Below are 25,981 nucleotides of genomic sequence, written 5' to 3' on the forward strand. Positions count from 1 at the left end.
AAATCGAGGGTGACCTTATCGGTTCACTGTCCTTGGAGTCTGTCCGTGTGTGCGAGCTGGCGTGGCGAGCTGCTGTCCTTCACGGTGTGCCTTGTTCTTCCTCTGCAGCTGGAGTTCAGCGATGACATTGTGAGAGTCCTCCAGGCAGCTATGAACAGTGATGGCGGACAGCCAGAGAGCCGCAAGGCCAACAGTATGGTCAAGTCCTTCTTCATCCAGGTAGGAGAAACACCACTATAAATATGCAGAAACAGATTGAATTTATGTATGTTCTGTGTTTTATAGGGAGACTGCTGTTCATTATCTATTACTCGATATTCCAGAATGTGGTTGATACAAACACATTGCACAGTTGTAAACGAATATATTTTTCTGTGGTATAAATAAAGCTTATTTTCGGACTTGAATGGAGGCACACCAAATGGGTTTTGGAGGATGCTGATGTGCAAATATATAATCCTAATGTTTCTGTTGCAGCAAATGGAACGAGTCTTCCCATGGTTTAAAGTCAAGGAGTCCAGCTTCTGGGAAGCACAGAAAGTCTCTGCCAAGTGAGTTTTACTACCACCATAATCATTTAAATGAATGGTCTACACTCCACAATAAATAGTGCAGCAGAGAGCAGATGGTGCATTCGGTGAATGTAAAACAAATGCTAATATTTGTTGATCTTCTTAAAAACAGCACAATGCTCCCACCAGCTAAGGTTTCATCTGGTAGCAGCAGTTTGTGCTCAATTCTTTGTCCCAGATCATTCCGTCAGAACCTCAGCACTGCTGTCATTCAGACAGTCAATTTCACCGTGACTGACCCGTTTCTGGTTACCGTCCCAGTGGAAATCCCCCCCCCCCCCCCCCCCAAAAAAAGAACCTTTTAACTTCTTGGAATAAAACACTTGACTTTGGTTCGAGGTGACCAATTTACTTCTGGGATTTCACACTCAATCTTCCTTATCTCTGAACCATGACCAGGGATAAAGAGCCACTTATATCCCAGAGTCAAGCTGCAGCACCCAATTAGATGTGACAAAACCTCGGTGTAGCAGGGGCCTGTGGGGTCAATGCAGCAATGGACAATCAGTCAGATGATGAGGTGGGTTCATGGCGTCCACACCCTTTGCAACCCCAAAATAACCACGAGGTCACTCCTTAGTCATGCTAGTAGGGTGGACGGGAGATTTCCTTGACTCTTCTGCATTTTGCTCTGAAGTAACTGAAGATTTGAGGGCTAATTTGGCTGCATATTTATCAATGATTGCTTCTTCAATTGACTGTGTGAACTCCCAAAGAGGTTACATTTGCTGACTCTTCTGAACAAAAAAATGCCTGAATGTTTAGTACCAGTGATGAATATGGTAACCAAACTGACGTTATGGCCCACTGTAAGGGAGGTCCACTGTAAGGGAGGTCAGTCACTCGACGTGGTGGGGTGTTGGCAGTTAGTTCTCATTGAAGTCAAACGTAAACGTCAAATTAACTTGGCCGTGTTTCGCTGTGGTGGTGCTCTCCCCTTGGCTGGAAACCAGTGTATGGCATGCCCTCTACTGCTTCAGTCATCGCATTAAATTTATGATGTTAGTTATTGCCTAGCAGACCTTCCTTTGAGGATGTGCTATTGTAATTTTGTGCATTGCAGTTAATATCACAGTACATTGATCTCACACACATACGCATACACACACAAACCACGCAGCACATTTGGCTATTGGGTTTCCCAGTCTGTCTATCGGCCTTGACTCAAGGCAATATGGGAGGCATTCCCAACAGTATCACATTTCATGTCCTGCGCCCATTCTGAGCCCAAATCTGATTTGTGGTTTGCTTGCGTATTTACACCTGATTGTTACTTAAATGATTGACTCTCCAGCTTAATCATTGCTGATAACGTTTTTTTTCAAACACCAGAGATTCACAGCCAATTATTTACGTTCAGAATGCAAGGATGGTTAAAAAGAAACAGATGAAGAAGGGTGCCCAATTCTGCGGCCTGATTGTGTTCAAATTAAGTTTTTCATGCATGTCTTTATTGGTTGCTGAAAGGTCAACAGCTCACTAGAAGTACTGTTCAACTGTAAAACACCAAAAAAAAAAATTAAACCACGGTACTCTGCCATTTTTCTATCAGAGCCAAAAACAGGCCGGTACTTGATACCAACACACCCCCTAAGCTTTGAATACAGATGAGCTGTATATTCTGATATTCCATCATTACATGGAACTAACACAACTCAAACCGCCTTCTTGCCGGTCTTTTGTTCTACTTTGTAGGCCTACGGTTAGACGGGAACACTTTGTCTATTCTGTTGTTTACACAGTCTAACGCAACCATTTTGTAACAGCCACACAAGCAGCTGCTTGTTCCGGTGAGCTTGGTCTGGCTATTGCCAGACCAAGCTCAATCGTAGATTGCACGTTGGTCTGGGGAAGCTGCCGTCGTTTTCTTCAGCACAAGAGGCGTGATCAACGGGCCTAGTTCAACTGACGCTGTACACGATTAGCTGTTTGCCGTCGCTTCCCTGTCGTCATTGTGTTAAACCGGCCAATAGCGCGCAAAGGGGAAAAGCCAGCTTGGTGATTGGCTCCCGCAAAAACGTATCGGAAGCAGAAAGAAATGAATTGCTCTTCGCCAGACCCTTGTGCAGGGCGAACCCAAATCGCCGGCAGGATGGGCGGGGCTACCCAGTCCACTGGTGAGCCTGTACTAAACGCCCTCCTCTCCCCCTCTCAGCGGCGGTCTCCTCCCCAACGCCGTGCTGCCTCCGTCCCTGGACCACAACTACGCCCAGTGGCAGGAGCGAGAGGGCCTCTCTCTCTTCGAGCACCCTCTCCTCAGCAAGAAGATCATTCCAGCCCCTCGCCCCAGGACCCTCGGAGAGCCGGACTCCCCCACGTCCACCGCACCACTGCCCCTATCCCTACCCCCGCCACCTCCGCTGCTCCCCGGTACGGCCGGCCTCCACCCCTCTCCCACGCACACACACAGGCCATCCAGTGTTGTCCAGTGTGTAATGAGTCTTGCGTCGTGACTCACCTCTTCCTCTCTCCCTCCAGACCTTGACGAGGGCCCGGAGCGCCCACCCCCCCTGGGCGTCAGCGATAACCGCCTGTGCATTCTGTGTCTCAAGTACGGGGACGAAAACACCAATGTGAGCAGAGACGCCGACCCCGCACGCACACACGCGCACGCACACGCACACACACGTTTTAGTGGTTATGCTTAGCAATGGCGAACATCCTGACGGGTGCCATGTCCCTCTGTGCGTTGCAGGAGGGGGGCCGGCTGCTGTACATCGGGCAGAACGAGTGGACCCACGTCAACTGCGCCCTTTGGTCCGCCGAGGTCTTTGAGGACGACGACGGCTCCCTGAAGAACGTCCACATGGCCGTCCTCCGAGGGAAACGCCTGGTAAGAAATGGCGTTGTTCTCTTTAGGTTACCATGTACCGTCTTAGCCATATTAGAGGCTTCTATCTAAAGCGACTAGCGGAAACATGTCCTCAGGGAACGTTGGGGGGGTTAGTCATCGGGGGACCTCGGGGTTTGAGTCCTGACTCGGCTGGGGGTCCGACGCCGTAATCACCAGGCATCAAGGATTCACGTTGGGAGATTGACTAGACATATGAACTGCATGTGTCTGTGCGGTCTGTGTTTCAGCGCTGTGAGAAGTGTCAGCGGCCAGGAGCCACGGTGGGCTGCTGCCTGACCTCGTGCTCCAGCTATTACCACTTCATGTGTGCACGTCAGTGTCACTGTGTCTTCCTGGAGGACAAGAAGGTCTACTGCCCCAGGCACAGGGACCTCATCAAGGGCGAGGTGAAGGATTTGAATGTTATAACATATTGTGAGACTTCCAATGTGTAACACGGCCACTCGTTCAGTTGTAAGATGCAGTGGTTTGTACCTTGTTTCACATTTTGTATTAAAAAATGCCCAGGTGGTGTCAGGTTTTGAGGTGACACGCAGGATCTTGGTGGACTTGGAGGGGATTAGTCTGAGGAGGAAGTGGCTGGCAGGCCTGGAGCCTGAGAATGTCCACATGAGGATCGGTAGGTTTACCACCGTGGTGCTGTGGGGTTGTTTACCTTTTGCACTCGACTATCCCTCCCAGGATGCTGATTCAAATCCATGTCGTTACAGGCTCCATGACCATCGAGTGCCTGGGGATACTTACTGAATTCTCAGACTGCAAGCGCAAGCTCTTCCCCATTGAGTACCAGTGAGTTTAACGCAATTTAATTTTACACCTGAGCTGTTAATTATCACTCAACATGCAGGGCTATAATTGCAACTTTAAATCTCATCTAGCCTATTCCATTGAATGTACTAATGGCTAATTAATTATACCAACTCAAAGTGTTCTTTATTGCTCCTCCTCTTTCCAAGGTGTTCGAGAGTGTATTGGAGTACTCTGGATGCTCGGAAGCGTTGCGTGTATACCTGTAGGATCCTCGTATGTCGCCCCCCGGTGGCAGAGTCTGCATTCAAAAGCATGATGGCTCCTGAGGACAACCGCACTATAGCTCACAGCCCACCTCCATCCTCAGGTAGTTGCAGCTTTGCGGTCACAAGGCCCTTTTTATCTTTAAGTGCACGCTACATTTAGCTCAAACAGCTGATACAATAGCAGGAGACAAAGTCCCTAAACTGCACATTAAAGACATTTTGTGTTATTTCTGCTGCCCGATAAAGACTTTCCAGATCCATTTGACTCGCCAAGGCGCTCAGAGGCCCTTTCCCCAACGAACACTCCCAAACTCAGAGTTTATACCAGGAACAGACACCCCAGCTACCCCCCTTGCCAGCGTTCACCATGCCCCAAACCCATGTCCAGTCCAGGTACATCCAACATGTCCCTCAGCTCTTATCCTTACCGACATATATCTGCTAGCATTATTGTCTTTTGGCAATTTCAAAGCTTTCTTTTCTTTTTGATTCAAAGTCGTTGTCCTTCAGTTAAAACGAAAAAAGTCATAACTAGTAATCATGTTGCATAACCTCACATTTTGTGTGTTTTCAGATTCTGCTCGGTGCCAAAGCAAAGAGCCCCTACCTAGCTCTGGCATGCAAAACATGGGCTCGCGGAGACACAGCACCCCTTCCCTCTCTCCTCCCGCCAACAGACAGAGAGGGGTGACCTTCCCTCCACCACCCCAGTCACGACCCCTCACCTCACCCCCTCCACTCATACCCTCACCTGCCAGAGACCCAGAGAAGGTCAGAAGCTCTGGTAAGGATTCCACCTTGAGGGAAGGGGAGAGGACTCGAATGTACTCCACAGAAAGAACCAGACCACCGCCACCACCACCAACACCACAATCACAATCATCTTCAAGAGATCCAGGTGCCAGGGACATGGACAAGGTTAGAAGCTCATGCCGGGAACAGACCTCAAAGGACTCTGACAAGTACAGAATTCCTAGAGACATGGGCCAGAATGATGCTGATAAGGGAAGGCTACCCTCCAAAGAGCCAGACAAAGGGAGTCCACTAAACAAAGACACTGGGCTGAAGGAGACGGAGAGGGGACGAGTCCTCGGTAGAGAGCCATGCCTCAGAGACTCTGAGAAGGGAAGAGGGGCCAGCAAAGATCCCAGCAGTAAAGACGCAGACGAGGACAAGCCCTTTTCCACAGATCAAAGCTATAGGGACACTGAAAGAAACAAGTCAAGCAGAGATTCAGGGCTCAGGGACCCTGACAAGCATAAACGATACGGCAGGGATACAGAAAGAGTCAAGGACCCAGGCCAGGAGAAAAGCAGACCTTCTAGTCGAGACTCTGAAAGGGGTAGACCGCCCTCAAGAGACTCCCCCAACTACAGAAGCACAGAGAGAAGCAAAGTACCGGTGAAAGATGGAAGAAGCAGCAGTCAGTCTAAAGTTGGAGGGGACATTAGGGGCGCCAGGCTGGCTCCTGCTGGTACAGGCCAGTCCTCTCCTCCAGTTGGGACCGCTGTTCTCACAGGACAACAAAAGGGTTGTAACCTCAAGATTGCAGACAAGCAGGGCAAACCTGTTGGCACATTTATCAGCAACAGCAACCAGCCTCGGGACAAACTCATCACAGTGAAGGAAACGGGAGTCGGGACCGGGCCTTCCATACCGACCCCTCTGTACAATGATTCTGCTGTGGGAAAATCTGGCTCCCCGCAGCCAGCCCTGCAGAAGGGTGGAACACGGAAGTCACAAGACTACTCTTCAGGGCCTGCTCCCACTGCAGCCATGAAACCACTGTGGTCTTCTAGGTCACCGGTGGAGGAGGACATCAGCCAACGTGGCCCCTCCCACATCGTGGCCCCACCTTCCAAAGACAAGAACTCAAAAGGTAGAACGTCGGGTAGCAAAGAGGTGTTCCAGGATCATGACCGTGAGAAGGCTCTGCCCATCGGTAACAACAAAGCCTCACCCCTGAATCATAATTCTAAAACTACCACAAGCACTGTAAACAACATGCCCACACAAACCCTAAGCTCTTGCAACAGCAGTAGCAGCAAAGCTCCAACCCTGGGAAACAGTGCCAAGGTCCATGGTAAGGTTGAGGAGGAGATGCTGGAGGGCCATGGAGTAGACCGATCCTCAAAGAGCAGGGAGAGCTTTCCTTCTGATCGTAAGAACAGTCCCACCGTGGAGAGCCTACAACAGCCACAGGCCAGTTTATCTGTAGAGAGGGCAGTGAAGACCTTTACCCCATGTCACTCAAAAACGACAGGCAACCAGCTTTCATTGTCATCCAGGGACAAAAAAAGACCACCCAAAGTGCCCCATTCAACCCCACTCAAGACGGACGTCAACACCGACCCTAACGGAACCAGTGCCAGCAGCACCGCCTCCTGCTGCTCCACCACCAACACCACCTCCACCATCTCTTCCTCGGGCCCGGCCGCCCGCCACTCCCCCCGCTCGGCTGTCTTCTCCTCTGCGTCCGCCAGCAGCAGCGACGGCTCCGAGTCCGACTCCCAGACCCAGCCGGAGGACGCGGAGCGCCGCAAAGAGCTCGCCGACCTCCGCCACCGCCATCACCTCCACCACCACCGTCACCACGGCCTCCTCACGCACGGCCCCGAGGACGAGGGGGACGGGCCGGAGGACGACGACCCGGAGGGCCGGGGCCTCGACGACAAGCACCACGAGGACGACAGCGACGGCTCGGGCTCCGCCAAGCGCCGCTACCCTCGCCGCAGCGCCCGCGCACGCTCAAACATGTTCTTCGGCCTCACGCCGTTCTATGGCGTCCGCTCCTACGGCGAGGAGGACCTCCCGTTCTACGGCAGCGCAGACGGGGCGGGGCCGGTGGGCGTGGCCAAGAGGAGGAGCGGGGGCAGCCGGAGGTCCGCTGAGGGACAGGTGGACGGGGCGGACGACAGGAGCACCACCTCCTCCTCGGGGGAGAGCGGGGAGGAAGAGGAGGGTATGATGAAGCGCAGGGACAAGGACGCGTACTACTACAACTTCACCCGGACCATCATCAACCCAAGCGGGGGCTTGCCTTCGATCGAGGGGCTGGACCGCTGTCTGGGAAGGAGCTCCCAGCTGCAGAGGTTCCTGAAGGATGAGGAGGAACTGCAGGCACAAGACAACTCTGGAGACGACGCACTGAGTCAAATGTGAGTATGACGTGAATAATGTTTATTTCTTTTATAAAAGTTGTACCCTTGTCTAAATATGGCTAGAATTGAATTTGTCTGTTTGTTTAACAGAAGCTTGAGCAAGCAGCAAATTGGTCAGCTGGACGGAGTGGACGACGGCTCAGAGAGCGACGCCAGCGCCTGTCCCACCACCACCGCCACAACCACCACCGCCACAACCACCTCAGCCACTTCCAGCTCGCACAGAAACACTGGCAAAAGAAAGGGCCGTGAGAGGCACGCTGAGAAACTGGAGTCCCATGACACAAGCAAGGAGGCGGACAACGGTGGAGCAGCAGCAGCAGCAGGGGGTGGAGGAGGAGGAGGAGGAGGTGGAAGCAGCAACAGGGAGGGCAGAAAGAACCAGAAAGATAATAGTCTTCCTCTTGGAGGTGGGGTCAAATCCCAAAGCCAGGGTCAAGATCCCCTTGACAACCAGCTTTCCCTTAGCACTGAGCTCCTCAAGTCAGATTCCGACAACAATAACAGCGACGACTGTGGCAACATCCTGCCGTCCGACATCATGGAGTTTGTCCTCAACACGCCCTCCATGTCCATGCAGGCTTTGGGCCAACAACCCGAGCCCTCCTCCTCAGAGCTCTTGGGCTACGTCGACGTTGACGTGAATCGGCGCAAGGACATCCTGTTCGATGACTTCTCCCAGCCTCTCGCCAGCGGTGACGGTGGCAGTGCCGTGGAGAGCGGTGTGAGCAGCTCAATATCTGTAGAAGAGCCCTACGGTCTTCCTCTGGCGTTACCCTCCGACCTCTCTGTCCTGACCACCCGCCCCTCTGTCAGCAGCGGCCAAAACCAAACTGCTGGAAGTCTGATCTCAGAAACCGCCGACCGCACAATGCTGGGCTTGGCTGCCGACCCAGAAGCGATTAGTGGGGAGAAGAGTGCTGAGAAGAAGAGAAAAGGGTCCAGTGCGTCGCCATCGCAGAACCAGCATGATGGCAAAGCGCTGTCCACGAGGGATACTCCGCTGGCAGAAGAGCATGACACTCCTGAACAGTTCATTCCCAGCCCTGCTCTTGGCCAAGTAGTGGAGTCTCCGGGGACCCAGGACCTAGCTAGAAACTCTGCTACCCCGGGTCTACCTAGCTCCCCCTCTTTGCCTCATCAAGGCCAGACATACATCACTGCCTCCTCCTCGGCTTCAGCGGGCAGCCCTGGCCCGATCCACGGCCCAGGCCCTTCCCAGGCTCAGGTTGCCGGTCCAGCGGTCCTTAAACAAGGCCCTGAGAAGCTAATCTTGGTCAACCAACAGTTCCAGCCGCTATATGTTCTCCAGACTCTTCCAAATGGTGTCCCCCAAAAGATCAGTGCCACGGGAGTGATAGACACCAGCACCTCCGCAGTATTGAGCTCAATGACCCTAACCACTGGGCTTAATACTGGGCTTTCCTCAGCCTCTACAATCTTCCCGGCAGGGGGAAAAGTCTTGGGCACCATGTCCCACCACCCACAGATCCACACCTTCACAGGAACGCAGACAGGCTTTCAGACTGGCATCCCCAGCACAACCTCAGGGCTCCTCATTGGAGTGTCATCCAAGCCCCACGACCAGTCCCAGATTCTTGTGTCAGATGCTGGCCGGCCTCGTGAATTGAGTCCTATAGTGTCTAGTGCATCTTCCATGGCCTCTTCCCCAGCTTTGTTGGCCTCTGCACATGGCAAGAAGCGACCGATTTCCCGTCTGCAGCCAAGAAAGACCAAAAAGCTAGCTCGGTCCCGCGGTCAGCCAACTCTGGCACCATCAGAAGTGGGCACTCCAAATATGACCCTTATCAACCTGTCAGGCTCTCAAATCACTGCTGGCATTCCTGGTCCACCCGGAGGAATAGTTGAGTTCACCACCTCCCAACGCAAGGTCCCCAATATCATCAAGAGACCCAAACAAGGCGGGGTTATGTACTTTGAGCCTATCCTTCAGCACAGAATGCCCATTTCTGCTGGTGGCCAGGCTGGTATGCGTCATGACTCCACTCACCTCTTGCCCTGCACAGTCTCTAGTCTTAACTCCAATCAGTCTGTGTTAAATGTTGTGTCGGTTGCTCCCAGTGGAGCGACTGGCCTTATCGCTCCAGGATCTGTGTCTCTCACGACCCCAGTCCTCAGCGCCACCGAGCTCACCGGGTCGATCGGCAACCTCCTCTTTAAGGCCGGGCCCCATGGCCTGGGCTTGTCTGATCAGCCCATGGTGCTTCAGCCAGCAGGAGGGACCCCCCTGATGTCCCACGTCGGCTCCCCTGTCCAAACCTGCATCGCCAGTAGCATCTGTGTCCTGCCCACCCCGCAAACGTTCAGCATGGCCGTTACACAACCAGGGGAGAAGGAAAGCGTTGTCGGTCAGCTGCAACACCTACACCATCTACCCCATCACAGAGCCCCGACCCTGGAGACCGGCCAGAACACCGGCCCCCTAGCCTGTGTGACCCGGGCCCCGGGACAAGTCACCACAGTGGGGTCATCTAAAGGTGTGGTCGGGGTGTTCACTAACACCAAGACTCCCGGACACTCTCCGGGCTCCAGGTCTACCTTGGAACAAACGCAGCGTTGCAACACTGTAGCATCTTCCACACTCAACGTCTGTGGAGCGGGGAAAGGCAAGCAGAAGGCCAAGAGAAGCAGGCAGAGCCCCGACAAATCTAGTGGGAAGAAACTCAAGACCTTGCAGAAGAAGGAGCCGTACAACAACCCTGAAAGACGACCATCCGCAAACCTGGGGTGAGACATGTGAATTGATTGACGGGTGGAAGATTGCTAGAAATATAGGCTATGTTATCTTCTTCTATTTTTAAGAGCCACTTGCGGCATCCCAGGTTAGTGTGTGGGGAAAGTATGTAGCAAACCAGTTTCCTTGTTTTGGTAATGTAACAGACCAAAAGGCTATCTTGAACGATGCTTGTAATATTATTTGATGGAATGCTAAATGTTTTGTGACCAAATATGTGTTTTCTGTAGATCCAGAGAGTTTAGTTTATCTGGGCCTATGGAAACGGGAACACCCACAGACAAGCCACCCAACAAGAGGTAGGTTTTCTGCCAAGACCCCAACAGATGCACAATTTCAGTCCTCATCATGCAGTTCTCTGATGCTCACCCAATTTGCTCATCCTTGTTGTCTCCAGTGTCCCCGATCCAAAGTCTTCTGAAACATGTGCCCTGACGGGGAAAGCCGTGGAGAAGGACAAGGCCCCAGGGGGCTCTGGGGCCCCGGGCCCCCTCCTGGTGTCCTCGCTGCCAGAGCAGGAAGGCGATGCAGAGGACTCTGTCCTGGACAGTAAGCCTAAGAAGGGCATCATCTTTGAAATCCGCAGTGAGGACGGCTTCCACATCCGCTGTGAGAGTATCGAAGGTGAGAGGAAAACACTGCAAAGTACTTAACAATTTATCACCTTTTTAATAATCAATCTAATGCTGCCATTGTTATACAATGTGTCTCACATGGAATACAACCGATCTACAACAGCCAGACCGCATTGTACTACAATGCCTTCATGGTGTGTGTGTGTGTGTGTGTGTGTGTGTGTGTGTGTGTGTGTGTGTGTGTGTGTGTGTGTGTGTGTGTGTGTGCGCGTGCGTGTGCGTGTGCGTGTGTGTGTGTGTGTGTGTTGTAACGGATGTCCTGTCTGCCCTCTCAATACAGAGGCTTGGAAATCCCTGACTGATAAAGTACAGCAAGCTCGCTCCAACGCCCGACTCAAAGAGCTGTCTTTCGAAGGTGAGCTTCATGCATCATTATCGTCCTCCTCATTAGCACGTGTATGATTTTATCATCCCTAACTCCTTTTCAAAATGCCAACAACCTGGCGAGTCGTTAAAGATCCATGCTCACATCTACGCGTGTGTGCTCCTGCTCCGGCCCCAGGGGTCAACGGTCTGAGGATGCTAGGCGTGGTGCACGAGGCGGTGGTCTTCCTGCTGGAGCAGCTCTGCGGCGCCAGACACTGCCACGGCTACCGCTTCCGCTTCCACAAGCCCGGGGACAGCAGCCCGCCCCCGGCCAACCCCTACGGGGCGGCGCGCGCAGAGACCCACCACAGGTAGGGAGCCCTGCCTGGACGGGGCCCATACTGTAGCCGGAGGAGCGTGGGTTCAAGACCCTGGTACTGGGTCTTCATCAGCCCCTCTTCAGTGGGAGCCATTTCCTGAACCTCTCCCTGTTAACCCATTCCCCATTCCGTATTTGGTTCACTTTGGGGTAGGAGTAGAAGATGTCAAGGTTTACATGAATGGCATCAGGTATAAATGAAAATGTCTGTTTATGGAGATATTGATGCAAATAAAGTCTGTAGAAAATGTACAGTCAGATGACAATTATGGAATTTATGGCAGCCTTGCCAAGCAGATACTTTCTTGTCCGCCTCTATTGTATACTGTCCTATCGTTCCTGCTAACCTTGGTGTTTGTGTGTGTTCTTGTGTTTCGAACCTGCTCTTTTTGGGTGACTGACTGGGCGTTGCACCTAGGAGTTCTGCATTCGACGTATTCAACTTCCTGGCCTCCAAACACCGCCAGCCCCCCCAGTACCGGCCACAGGAAGAGGAAGGGGAGGATGGTCATCTCACGATGGCCAGGTGGGCTCCATCAGCATCCTGTCCTTCTTTAATGTTCAGTTTGGTTTGTTGTTATGTTTTGACAAGGCATTGAAAAGCACTAGTCACCAGCCTGAATGTGTCCCGCTCTGTTGTGGTGTTGCAGGCATCTGTCCTTGGAGCTCCCCCTGGCTATTAGGTTCAACCAGCTTAAAACAGCATCCAAGGAGACCGTTGGGGTTTACAGGTAAGAACCCAAGTGAGGTTCCTCACTTGAACGGAAACGGAGGAACCTATAGGACATACCTTCGTATAACAGACAGAACTGCAGTATTTTTTTCTGTTAAAGGTACAATATGCAACATTTGTCATTTCAAGCTAGCTACGTACTCTGCCCCGCCCCTCACTCTCACACCCCCTCGTTTTCCGAACCCCGGCCATCCTCAAATGCAAGGCTCACTTTTTGAGGTTTAATATGAGATCTTTCCATGCAGAGTTGGCGCAATTAACCTAGATCTCTCTGGCCTTAATGTTGGCATTAACACGACGAAATGTGTTTTTAGAGGTCATTTCAAATATTATTATTTTTTCATATTGTACCGATTTTTAATTAATTTCAAAACGTAATTTCAAACCATTATCCAGTGTCGTTTTTGTCATAAATTTGAGCTCATCCAGCTCAAAAATGCCCACATCAAGGGGTGAATGACAATGATCACAAACAACACATTCGACCGCGTGAACAGAAAATGCCCTGCAGGTACAATCAATTACGTTTGTCAGTTAGGTCACCTATAATAACCTCATCCCTGCGTGTTTCCCCCCCCCAGATCTCCCATCCATGGTCGCGGGCTGTTCTGTAAGAGAACCATTGAGGCAGGAGAGATGGTGATTGAGTACTCCGGGAACGTCATCCGCTCCGTGCTCACAGACAAGCGGGAAAGGTTCTACGAGGGCAAGGTAAGAGAGAGGGAGAGAAACAGATCAATACTTTTTTTGCATTTTTGCAAAATAAAAGTCATATTTGAAATGAGCAAAAAGAAGAACCTTACAGTCTTTAATATCTCGAAGGGACCCTTTTGTTTTGTTTGCTTTTTTCCCCCTTAAAACAATATGAACATACTACAAATATATACCCAAATTTGCACATGGCGGGCTTGGGGCTTTTAAAAGCATGTTAAGGACAGCAACCTTCACATCAAACAACCTGTTTCGCGTTTCTTATTCCTCCCGCTGCAGGGCATGGGCTGCTACATGTTCCGCATCGACGACCACGAGGTGGTGGACGCCACGGTGCACGGCAACGCCGCTCGCTTCATCAACCACGCCTGTGAGCCCAACTGCCACTCGCGCGTGGTCGCCGTGGACGGCAGGAAGCACATCGTCATCCTGGCCTCGCGCCGCGTCCTTCCCGGCGAGGAGCTCACCTACGACTACAAGTTCCCCGTGGAGGACGCCGGCAGCAAGTTGCCCTGCAACTGCGGCGCCAAGAGGTGTCGCAGGTTCCTCAACTGATGATGATGATGATGATGATGAGGTGCGCCTGGCCCGGCTTCAGTAGGGGCCCCGGCTGTTAAGGACCCGAGCAGCAGCACTAGCTCCAGAGAGGAGTGTGCCACCAGAAATGGAGGAAGGAGTTTGTTCCTGATGACTCTTGCCGTTGGTTGAAGGGGCTGTTGGATATGAGCAAGACGACAATGATTGTGCCTCCTTTATGATTAACTTGACATCATTGAAAATCTCAACTTTTCTCTGTAGTGGAATTTATAACAATAGCCCCATTTCTTTCCTTTGCTAATTTGGCCAGTTCTTAATTTCACCAGAAAGGTTGGGCCTCATCAGATAGGATAACCTTACTTTGAACCGCAATGCTGGAGAGCTCAGAGGTTCCAATAGAAAGTCAAACAACAAACCATGTATGGAAAGGATCGATTTTACACCAAAGTGCAATTTGTTGAAGGGCCTTAGGGACTTGGAAAGGAATATTCAGACGTGTGTGTGTGTGTGTGTGTGTGTGTGTGTGTGTGTGTGTGTGTGTGTGTGTGTGTGTGTGTGTGTGTGTGTGTGTGTGTGTGTGTGTGTGTGTGTGTGTGTGTGTCAGCCTGTCTGAATGTGTCCTGAAGCCTTCAGAGCTGTGGGGATGTGTCACCAATCCCATACCCACCCAGACTCAGGTCTGGAGGAAAAGTCTGTAAATAGCAGGATGCCCAGGAGCATGTCTTGGGAAGCCTGCATGTACAGGTGGCAATAGCAGAGGGGCAGTGGTCATAGGAAGAAACCGGAGGTAAAGGAGGCACCTCTGAAGAAAAAAAGTGTTAGTTCAGTTTCTTTGTTTTTGTTTTGTTTGCTTTAGAATAACTTACCAGTGTATTTCAGCCAGAGTTGTACTAGGACTAGGTAGCTAGGTAGAGCTGGTTTTAATGTTTGGAAGCTTCTGGCCTTGAGGAAGCTAGGCAGCTGGAGATACTGGTGGACTGACTGCCAAGGGACTAGGGAACTTTAGAGTCGTGCTCAAAGGGGTCCCGTTATGGGCCTGGTCGGTCTCCCGGCTGGGGCCGTCGCCAGGTATTGTTAGACGTAGTACTGCAGGTTCAAGTGTGCTGTCGCTATTAAGCTCAAGTCTTTGGAAGTTAAGGTTATTTTGGATTTCTAATGACGTTCCAAATTACAGCAGCAGAGAGAAACCAAACATCAGCCCGTTGAATTGAATTCCCATCGAGGTATTTTTCCCTTCTTTTTAGCCAATTGTTATAAACTTTAAAAACTTTTTTTATTTGTACGGTATTAAGTCTTTTAAATTTCTTGTTTGTTATCTGTCTTTCTTAATTATGGACAGGGAAATATCATGCTTGCTTTTAAAAAGAAATGTAAATAATGTATATTTTTCTACACAAAAAGACTAAAAAAGCACTCACTAGTGAATAGCACTTAATGATGGTATTTATATTTTTTAAGAGATTGTATTTATTTTATTGCCATTTTTGTAGGAAATAGAGGTTTACAAACACTAATGCTTGGTCTCTACGTTTTGTATTCTGCTGCCTTTTCGAAGTTGTGTTCTTGTTTTGTTTTTCTTTCCCAAATTGATTTTAATTATTTTTATTGTTTAATTTGTAGCCTGAATGTTTTCTTTAATTCCAAAGACTGCCGTTGGTCTGTGGCTTGGTTCCATTGAGTGCAGTCCACCAGTAGCTCTCTATCCAAGGCCATTTCGGTCAGGGCTGTGTTTTATTCTTTTCTATTCTAATTCTCTATGTTCCAGTTGTAGTGGGCAGTTCTGTTAATATGCACTCGAGAGGGAGACTTTAAATTATTGGTCCGTATTAAATAGGTGAATATCTCCTCTCTCCCGCCTTAATGTCAACACCCAGCGTTACGCTCTGACAACAAGACCAACCTAAACACAATAATGCTTTTCCCTGGCTGGATAGGCTACACTGGACAGCAGCTAGGTGGATCTCTAGATCAGTCAAAAGCCAGTCCGTCAGATCCACATCTGTTCACAACTCAACGGTTTCCTATAGATTGTGGTCCCGTCTGCAGGCCCAGTTTATAATGAAGAGGTGCCTTCATGTTATTGATGCAACGCAAATAAAGAAAAGCATAAGTCATATCTCCAGCCAATTCAAACCACTTTGCACAGTGCATGTACAAGTGAAATCAGTAACTTTGTGTTTTGCCTTAGTTGTTTAAAGGGTCTTTTTCTTTTTTTTTTCATGTTTCGCTGGAAAAACTAAACCTATTGTTACTCGGCTGCTGATTTTTTTTTTATTTTGCTATCCTGGAGCCAACATGCCAATGCGGCCAGTGATTGTTCCCTGTTGGATTTGCATATTTACCTGGTTGACCACAGACCATTACTGGAGTTCAGCCAGCCCCCTCCCTCCTGAGCATCCCCACATAGAAACATTACGGACACAACAGTTACACTTGCAGCAGAAGTGGAGCGTTTCACGTAGAAAGTAAAAACTATAACGGTCATTTCCGTGGGCTCCACCTCTGCACGTTTGTTATGATGGAGGCACTGAATTACACATAGGACGATCCTTCTCATCCCTCCCGTTTAAGACCAAGCTGTTTATTTCAACCCCAGCCGTAGGCCCCCCCTAGTAAAGAGGAAAACTGAATGTGGGGTGGGGCCTGTGAACGTGGCATTTAGGCCCCTAGCGAAGTGCACTTGACTCCCACTCCCCACCCAGCTAAGGCAGGGGCCGCGGTGTACTTCTAGCGGCCATGCAGTGCATATCAGCCAGGCTTTGGTCCCCCACCGGCCAGGAGCAGTCAACACCAACTCTCACCGGGTGGTGTGAATTTTGTTTCTGCATCAGCATTGTGCTTGCTGGGTTCTGCTGCTAAGATACAACAAAAAAACAAAAACCTGAATGTATTATCCTCCTGAGCAACATCTGAGTTGTGGCAATCCCTTCTGTGGGCTCCATTTGTTCCACGGAGAGAGACGTTGTGTTATCTGTGAAACATGGCGGTCTGGGAAGCTGTGACATGAACCCGTAGCGGGGAGGCGGCGATGGTTTACGTTTTGTTTGTTTAATTTAACCACTGGGGATGTACTGACATGACAGGCACATCGCGACGGCATTTCTACCTACTCGTACCAACCGGTTTTTACTGAATGAGGGAATATGGTCATTCATACGTGCATTTGCGATGAGGGGGTTGCTAATGCTAAGGGCTCCGTCTGTCCGTGGGTCTCCGCTTCAAACGCTTGACCAGTAAACCAGTAAATAATAACTAGCGACTATAGCATCTGTTTCCGTGTTCCTTAATAAGCAGCTATACAGTAAGTCAACAGCCTCTGTTGCATCCTTGTCTTCATTTTACCACGCCACACCAGTGGCTCTTCACCCACATCATCTGTAATTATACTATATATAACAATGATAATATACAAAATCATGCATAGTAATTTCTTGTGCTTTAGTATCTATACAATATATGGAATGGACAGACAAACTTAGTTACAGTAGCAAATCATCAGATTTATGGTTATTAGCAATGTTTCAATGTACTCTATAATGGTTTTTGTGTTACAGTATACCTGGATGAGACTAACAGTCGTCACTCTTGTATAGTGATATCAGTACCAATTCTCCTGTGTCTGTGAATGCACCTTCAACATGAAAAAGGGGCTTTGCGGATTAAATTTCTTACTTTGCTTTTTCTTTTTCCGGAAAGGAACAATATTTATGTGATGAGAAATGTAACTGTTAATGTGGTTGTGTACTTCTTGAGGTCAGCCATTTTTGTTTCCTGATTGTTGTAGTGACTGTTTTTTTTTTTTTGTCTGTTTTTATTGTACATTTTATTTTTAACAGGGATTTTGAAACTGCTTACTTGATGTGTATAAATGGAGTCTGGTTAGTGGAGACCGACCAGTAAACGTATGAAATCCCAACCAAAATGTTGCTTCATTTTGGAAAACCCTTTGTGTCTCCCTTGCTGACTCCTTCCTCTGAAGCTTTGGTTGTACTTATCATGTACTATTTTTATATATATATATTTTATATATATATACATATATATATGATAATACCAAGATGATAATGTTGGTTAAAAAAATACACTTACGTTATTTATTTTGAGCAACGGTCAACAAGCCAAAATTGTTATTTTTGCAATCGACATTTTGGAGCAGTTGGGCGAGTACTAAACATTTGTTTGTATTTTAACTTGTCAGCCTAGGAGGGAATTTGGTGTCACACAGGAAGTGAATATTGGATGATACACAGGCTTGTTTTTAATGCCTTGAATATACCTTTGTCTTATCAACTTCCTCCTGCTCATAATAATAATAATAATAATAATATGACGGTCTTGTTTATCAGTGTTCTCTCAATACTCATCACAGAAATGAAGGAAATTACAACAGTAAAAAAAAACTAAAACCACAAATAGGGTTGAATGTAAAATTAGGAAGCAAAGCTGTAAATACATGTAAAAAGAAAAGTTTCTAATCATGTTTATTTTCTATGCACTTTTTTATTTAAGTGATAGTTTAAATAATAAACATGTGTCCTTTACTCTTTACCCCTGACTCTAGTCTGATTTATATGTTTCTTTTCAAAATATTTGCCACGAAAGGAATTGTATCCACTTAATTTTACTAAAGTTCAAAGCAATATGTTCATCTTTCAACACACCATCAGGATCATGTCTACGAATGTATTCTATACAAGTTAGTCACATCACAGGATGTGTGACTATAAGCTAGTAAAAAGGTTATGTATATGCCCAGTGGTAATGTAACAAACCAACGCTAATAAAGGCTTGGGTATTGTTTTTGTTTTTTTACTGACCAATGTTAAGCAAGAGATTCTTTCTGAACGATAAAGGACAAAAAACATAGTAAAATAAATTGCTGAAGGGTTTAAATTTACAGTTACTCCTCTCTTAGTGTTTAATAGATGAGACCAGCCAATTACAGAACAGGCCTGCAAAGTGCTGATGCCGGTGCTACTAACTGAAAACATGTCTTACTGCCTCAACTCATTTCAATTATTGCCGCCTGGCTCCACAGGAGTCCTGTGAAGTCTCTGCATGGCCAACATTATGGCAGAACAGCTCACAGCTAATGAAAACGAAGGGCCTCATTTCAAAAGACATTGACACTCCTCTTCCCCCCACCAAAGCCTCACCTGGTCAGTGTATCCCATACAGAATAAGTGGTTTTAAAGCTGCTAAAAGGGGGCTGGGAGTCCAGTAAATCCAAGCCATATGGAAGGTTAATGTGTGTCTTGGGAATGTGCATGTTGGAGTCCAAGGGCATGGTTCAAATGTGTACGCTTTAAATACATGCATACATACATCCATAAATACACACACACACGCATACATGCATGCACACATGTATATAAACACACACACATTTACCAATCTGTGTAAAAACAATCTGGTATAAGCAGACAGAAACAAAGTTCCTGTTTCTGATGAATGCACTTAAATTATGTTTGACAACCATTCAAGTTGAGCTTCAGTTCAGCACAACCACACACGGTAAATGTGTGTCTGTGTGTTGAAACCCATCTTTGTGTCTGCTTAGTATATTGACATTTCATTATCCCTTTCTCTTCTGACAGTATGGCTTTGTGTAATAGAGAGCCAGCCAGGCAGATTTAACCTCAGTTGTCTGTAGTGGTGACATAATTACTGACCACAGCCCTGTTCCCTGGGGCAGTGATTAACGACATTCCACCGCCATCTGATGCAATTGTGCACATATTGTCCAAAAACATCTATTACATCTTGCTGTTGTAACTTCCCAAATATGTTTCCCCCAGGCTAACTGTTTACATATAGTGCATTCCAGTACACTCTATTATTAATGCTGGCTGAAGAGCACAGAAAATCTTTCCTTCAGTAGGCTCTCACATTCCCTGTTCTCCACCCTAACTAAATCATCTCACTCCTGCTATTCTGTTTCTAATTGGATTTCACTGCCGTTTCCTTTCCAGAGTTCCTTGCCCTCCCCACTTTTTCCTAGCTACCCTTCATGGTGGGAAGGACCTCGGCTTGCTCGTCTCTGATCCACACAGACGTGAAGGGCGGCTTTGCTACAACGGCTTCACTCACACCATCTGGTAAGTTGTTTTTTCACGATTTTATTTATATTTGTGTTGAACGGAGCCACCGAGATGGTAAAATGCTAACAGTGTCTGGGTGGAGGGCATTCCACACCAGAAGATGAGCCAAGTCTGATAACACTTGTTTCTCCAGTTGTGGGTGCTAGTCATATATATATCCTAATAGGTGGAATATTTATAGGGGGATGGAACGACAAAGTTTTAGGAGAAACGAAAATGGGATGATGTTATAGTAGAGTAAAGCCTGTGAACTATTACATAGTTGTTTTTTATAAAAACGAATACAATGAAAAAGGTTTGGATATGGATACAATAAACTTTGCATCAGATCCCAACTTTGTATGTTTGCCCTTTGGACTTTGAGTAATTCTAGTCATATCTCTGGTTATGTACATTATTAAACAAACAGGACCTAGTGTGGAAACAGTCAGTATTAATGTGTTTGTATAACAGTCACACTCTCATTAAGTTGAGCAGTAGGATAAACATGCCCATGGTGCAGTGTTGAACATGGGGTCCTGCTCTGCTCTCTGATTAAAAATATGAAACAGTGAGAGTGTATGAACCGAAACAAAGGAGTGGGAGCAGACAGCTGTCTTCCTGGAACGCTGACACAGCGTTCAGACAGCCACCCCTTCCCCCCCTTCTCTCCAGGAAGTTAGGGCCAAAACAGCCCTTTGCTACTTAATACATTTTCTTCTGGACAGATCTTTTGGATATGTTTAAATGTGGACGGAGAGTGTGATGTGTAGTTTTCAAATGTCCATAATGGCTGTTTTAGTCAACTCCAGATATATGTACATATTATATATTTCCTGGCCCCTGTAATGGCAGCTGACTGTCCTGCTCCTTGGCCAGCCCGCCCACACAGACAGAAGAGTTTGTATTGAATACTGGTTGTAACCATAAACTTTGGCTAGTTTGTGACAAGACACACTACTTAGGCTGTCTTCTGATTCCTTTAGCGGCTCTGCACTCTATCAAGTGGTTTTTACTTGGTCGTGCAGCACTTAGAAGTGTTGCATTTGCTCCAGTATCAACTGAATGCTTGAGGAAAGTGTATCTGCTAAATACTAAGGTGATAATAAATAGAGAATTTTAGGTATTTTGTGCTACTTGCCGAGAAGCTTATGTTGTATTGTATTTGACTTTCATGCTCTCTTTTTATATTGTCGATAATTTTCTCAATGTATTTTTTTATTTCTTGCCTGGGCTTTTTATTCAAGCAATTCAATATACTGCCTTTCTCAAAACAGATTTGTACTTGTGTCTCTGAGTGAAGATCTCCCATCTTGCATTTCATTCTATGAGGAATACTTTCCTCACTAACATGACTTTTGGTTAGGGAAAATGATGCAACAACCTGTATTAACTAAGAGAGCAGAGGTCTATGAGACCTTCAGAAACCTGATGTAAGAATTCCCTCAGAGTGGTGGGTTTGACTTTAATATAAAAAAATCAGAGACAAAATAAAGCTATAAATGGAGTAGAGCACTTCTTAGCTTTTCCATATACTTCATCCTTGCAAAGTATAAGATTAAATTATTACAGAAAAAAAACCCATTTATAATTATAATTCTATTATCTATCAAAATATATGAAAATGTAATCTCCATCTGATCAGATCTAAACAGCATCTAAAAAGCCCCCTGGGAAATATGTCCACAGTTGCTTCCCTAAACATCCCATTGTAAACGTTTGTTGTTTGTGTGACTTAAAGCTGTTGTCTTATGTCTTTGCTCAGCAGGATCACTGGGATGACCTCCCCCAGGCTCCCGGCGCTGCTCCTGCTCTACCTCGTCTGTGGCCTGCAGGTGAGCCTCTCGGACCTCCTGGAGGACAACAAGATCCCCCCCAGCCTGTGCACAGGACACCCTGGTATCCCGGGCTCCTCAGGGGTCCACGGGAGCCCGGGCCCCCCGGGGAGAGACGGTCGGGATGGGAGGGACGCCGCCCCGGCGGAGAAGGGAGAGAAGGGGGACAGGGGACAGCAAGGTGAGCCATGTATTCAGTACCATCTGTACATTAAAGGTGATATATTAAACCGCTAGGTGTGAGTGTGATTAGCCGTTGCATTCCGTTTTGAAAATCTGCCTGACATCACAAGTAGGCGTGTCCACCTAGACGTATGACGGATAGATGAGCAACATTTGCTGCAGTCCACTGGGTATGCTGGTAGACTGATCTATCCAACACACATCTAAGTGGACACGCCCACTTGTGATGTCATAAGAGGCAGATTTTCAAAACGGCTTGTAATGGCTAATCACACTCACACCTGGTGGTATGATACGTCACCTTTAAAAATAATACATAAACCATGTAGATCGTAATTGAAGCCATTAACATGCACTATCATCACGTGCTTTTCCCTGACCTCCAGGGGAGCTGGGAATGAGGGGTCTCACCGGAGACAACGGAGGCCGTGGGGAAAAGGGGGAGAGGGGGAAGGAAGGCGAGTGCGCCGTCGCCCCCAAATCCGCCTTCACCGCCAAACTCTCTGAGACGGTGGCCACGCCGCTCACAGTGGGCGACGCGGTGCGCTTCAACAAGGTCACGCTCAACGAGCAGGGCGACTTCAACCAAGAGACGGGCCGCTTCACCTGTAAGATCCCCGGGGTCTACTACTTTGTGGTCCACGCCACAGTGTACCGCGCCAGCCTGCAATTTGACCTGATAAAAAATGGCCACACCATGGCGTCCTACTTTCAGTTTTATGGCAACTGGCCCAAGCCTGCCTCACTGTCGGGCGGCACGATGCTCCACCTGATTCCTGGCGACCAGGTGTGGGTCCAGATGGCGTTGGGGGAATACAGCGGCTTCTACTCCAGCAGTAAGACCGACAGCACGTTCACAGGCTTCCTGGTCTACTCTGACTGGAAGAACTCGGCTGTATTCGCATAAAATCCCATTCCATTCCATTTCCACACACCTTGTTTCTCCTAGAACAGTCCCAACACAACCAACCCTTTTGAAGGCCTTTTTTATTTGTTGGTTTGAATGATCAGAGCTGGTATTTGGTGATAATAATAAAAAGGTCAATGTTGCTTGAAAGACTTGGGACAGATAAGGTCTGATCAGGTGCTCTGACTGAGAAGTGATGTTCCCTTCCTCATTTGAAAGGCACTACTGATCGGTGAACTGATTGAGTACGGCAGTGGCATTCAAACAAGGACTCGTCATTTACGATATAACAAAGTTATACTTTTAATAAAGTAGAAACTTAATATGCAATAGTTGTTTTCTAGCGTTTTGGCCAATGTTCTTTGTAAAATAACCTTGTGTTCGGCCAAACTTAAATGTGGTTTTCCGAACGTTCATAGACTCACAATGTTTACTGGGAGGCGAGACCACTTGTAGGCTTTGTCACTAACGCAAACTGCATTTAAAGAAACATACATTTAAACTTTAAATGCATGTACATGCATTTAAACTTTAAATGCATGTACCTATACATTTTAAAGGTACATGCATTTTAAGATACATTCCTTTAAAGGAGCATGCCGACTTTTTGGAGGAATAAGGTTATTTACCATTTCCCTCAAGGCGCAATAGTGGTGTGACGATTCAGGGACGAAAGGTTAACCACCTCAAAACGTAGCTCTTAAATCACCCTCAATCAAGCTATAGTTTTTATATTAACATTAACTGTTCACAAAGAGATGGGTGACATTGCAAACATATCCTTACATCCTACTTCGGAGAAGCTAAAATGGTGCATTTAACCTTGACTTCCCCGCAGGAGCTCATCAATCACCTGCTTCCATTGTTTTAGGCTGAATGTGAAAAATGATAACTGTTCAATAACACTGGGCTGGTGGAGATATTTCTGACTATTATATGGGCAAGTGAAACAATAACCGTATGCTTCCTAAAGTAAGCCTAATGCATTCACTTAAGAAAATAAATTCTGCTCGTTTTTCTGCATTAAAAACATCATTATCTCCGACGTTTTAATGAAATAAAAAATGTTTGGATCCATTTATCAACCGTCCGAAAGCGTCTCTCCAGAGTAGTTGATAGTGACTCAAGTCTTATCAATGGACTGGTGCACCACGTGGAGCTTCGAACAGACCACTGCCATGGTAGCCATCTTAATATTTACTTTTTGTTTAACTTTCGTTTTAGTTGAGTGACATCGACGACAACGTGATTGATACAATTGTTATGGATGTAAGCGGACAGCAAAACATGTGGGTTGTAAAAAAAAAAAGATCGGGGCAAATGAGTAGCCAAAAGAAGATTTGGATTGAGCAAATGCTGTTTCTGTTCGTCTGTTTATCTGTCTGTCTGTCTGATACGTTTCTATCGGATGCTTCTCACAGCTCGTGCATCAGACTCAACAGCTCACCAATATGTTTTTCTCTCTAATCCTTTTTCATTTCGGTGATGACATTAATGCAAGAGGAATGGTGACTCAGAGCTCGGTTACTCTTCAAGTTACAAAATGAGGCATAGAGACAGGCTGTCTGGCTGTTAAATATCTCACACATGTGGAATTGTTTTTTTCCTACTATATTATTCCCTCAAACTAAAAACTATAAATAAAGTATTGTTTACCTATGACATAAGAGCAGATGGAAAGAAGTAAATCGACTATGCCTGGGCATCGTTCGGCTTTTCCATTAGTTCAGGAACTGTGAGTGTCGTGGCCGAACGGGCCGAGGCGACAGTGAAATCACTCTAGACATAACAGCTCGTTGGCGTCTGTCTGGGTAATGGAGGCCAAAGATCCTGTCCATTAACATTAAATCACCCTCATTCGTTTATGTTAAATCAAGGCAAGTGACCTTTCTTCAGAGACATTTTTAAGACTTTATAGTCGGAGGACAGCAAAACCACAATGTGGGATTGGAAGCTCTGTGTTTACGTACAGCTCCATTAGAGGGCGCCAATGTACCACTGGTTGACAGCCTCTTCATCGACTCTACCGGGTAAGAGGGCCTCTAGTGTAGGTATCCTATGCTCGTGGTGCTGAACAACATAGTCTGAAAAAAGAAAATCCTGTAAAGCCTCACACTCTAGCAGAGCCATTTACTTTTCAGATAATTTGGGAAGATAATAGAATCCAGCCGCTTGTCAGAGATCCCTTTCATTTAATAGGACAGTAGATTAATACCAACAGGTGTTTATATGCTTATGCTTGACAGACTAAGGATGAACTGTTTTGTCACTTTTTGAAGAGGATACAATTGTTACGGTCGGTCAGTCACATCACTTCATAGTGGGTAAGAAAACTAATTGCGGAATATCGTGCACTGGCTTACGTCAGTCTGTAGGAGGTGCACTCGGACCAGGGCTAGGGCTGGGGCTGGGGCTGGGGCTGGGGCTGGGGCTGGGGCTAGGGCTGGGGCTAGGGCTAGGGCTAGGGCTAGGGTTAGGGCTAGGGTTAGGGTTAGGGTTGGCCCATCGGTTGAGAATGGGCACTCTCCCCGGTCCCACGAAACAAAAGTATGATTGAGGGTATGGCTAACCCCACAACTCATCCTCATCATGGTTTTATTATATATCAGAGCACAATATATCACAAACGGTAGTTTGTGGTCATGTCAATGCAATGATTGCTTCTGGGAAATATGCATATCAGCCTATGCTGTCAACTGTTTATTATTAATGATTTGGCCCTGTGGCTATAAATGTTATGCACTTTTGAATTATACCTCTGTACGGTGTAGCCTATATATGCGCGTGTTTGCGGACACAAGTGTATGTGTGTAAACCTCGAACCAGGGCCTGTTGCAACTACGTTTGGCCATTGATATTGTGGTACACAACTGTGACATTCCATAGATGATAGGCCTACTTTTGGGTGATAGATGGATGGATGGATGGATGGGGATCTTGAACAGTAGCCCATTTCATGGATTAAATACCTCCTCTCTGTGTGAAGGTCAACAACCGGGGGGCTATTAAGGTGCCCTCTGACCTTATGGCTATCATGCCTCTATCCTCCATCCCTCCCCTCTTCTCCCTGGCTCTCTGCTCTCCACTCTCCCGAGCTCTCCGCCCCCTGCCCCAGCTTTCCACTCTGCCCCAGCTCTCTGCTCTCCGCTCCCAGCTCTCTAATCTCTGCCCAAGCTATCCACTTTCTGCTCTCTGTCCCAGCTCTCCGCTCCCAGCTCGCCGATCTCAGCTCTCTGCCCCAGCTATCTGCTCTCCCCAGCTCTCTAATCTCTGCTCTCTGCCAAAGCTATCCACTCTCTGCTCTCTGTCCCAGCTCA

The 25,981-nt window shown here is 47.5% G+C and overlaps 2 protein-coding genes across 3 annotated transcripts in view; both read left to right on the plus strand.

Moving 5' to 3' along the window:
* The window catches only part of kmt2a (lysine (K)-specific methyltransferase 2A), a gene marked incomplete at its 5' end in the record, with an annotated part of 36,243 nt that extends 18,048 nt beyond the window's left edge, over positions 1-18,195 (plus strand). Inside the window, 20 exon segments of the mRNA XM_079732154.1 lie at positions 109-219; positions 478-551; positions 2,728-2,942; positions 3,051-3,145; positions 3,268-3,405; positions 3,654-3,812; positions 3,934-4,045; positions 4,137-4,215; positions 4,383-4,543; positions 4,689-4,835; positions 5,017-7,600; positions 7,694-10,351; positions 10,589-10,657; positions 10,756-10,982; positions 11,274-11,348; positions 11,496-11,670; positions 12,097-12,204; positions 12,329-12,409; positions 12,993-13,122; positions 13,402-18,195. Of these exon segments, the coding sequence (XP_079588280.1) occupies positions 109-219; positions 478-551; positions 2,728-2,942; positions 3,051-3,145; positions 3,268-3,405; positions 3,654-3,812; positions 3,934-4,045; positions 4,137-4,215; positions 4,383-4,543; positions 4,689-4,835; positions 5,017-7,600; positions 7,694-10,351; positions 10,589-10,657; positions 10,756-10,982; positions 11,274-11,348; positions 11,496-11,670; positions 12,097-12,204; positions 12,329-12,409; positions 12,993-13,122; positions 13,402-13,677 (7,674 nt within the window). The 3' untranslated portion in view covers positions 13,678-18,195.
* Positions 18,196-19,652: 1,457 nt separating this feature from the next.
* On the plus strand, positions 19,653-23,727 carry c1qtnf5 (C1q and TNF related 5). 2 transcript variants are annotated; one of them, XM_079731213.1, is made up of 3 exons: positions 19,653-19,757; positions 21,505-21,755; positions 22,144-23,727. In XM_079731213.1, the coding sequence occupies exons 2-3, from the start codon at positions 21,518-21,520 to the stop codon at positions 22,662-22,664; spliced, it is 759 nt and encodes a 252-aa protein (XP_079587339.1). In that variant the 5' UTR covers positions 19,653-19,757; positions 21,505-21,517; the 3' UTR covers positions 22,665-23,727. The 2 variants fall into 2 exon arrangements, with proteins under 2 accessions (XP_079587339.1, XP_079587340.1); XM_079731214.1 differs by having other exon boundaries at positions 19,681-19,757; positions 21,508-21,755.
* The last annotated feature ends 2,254 nt before the right edge of the window (positions 23,728-25,981 follow it).

The sequence above is a fragment of the Pollachius pollachius genome (assembly GCF_949987615.1).
Source record: "Pollachius pollachius genome assembly, chromosome: 3".
NCBI lineage: Eukaryota > Metazoa > Chordata > Actinopteri > Gadiformes > Gadidae > Pollachius > Pollachius pollachius.

Bases quoted from the DNA above. Each gene is read 5' to 3' on its own strand.
- c1qtnf5 (XM_079731213.1), top strand. From the start codon at position 21,518: ATGACCTCCCCCAGGCTCCCGGCGCTGCTCCTGCTCTACCTCGTCTGT. The intron at 21,756-22,143 runs GTGAGCCATGTA...CCTGACCTCCAG, and splicing joins GGGGGACAGGGGACAGCAAG to GGGAGCTGGGAATGAGGGGT.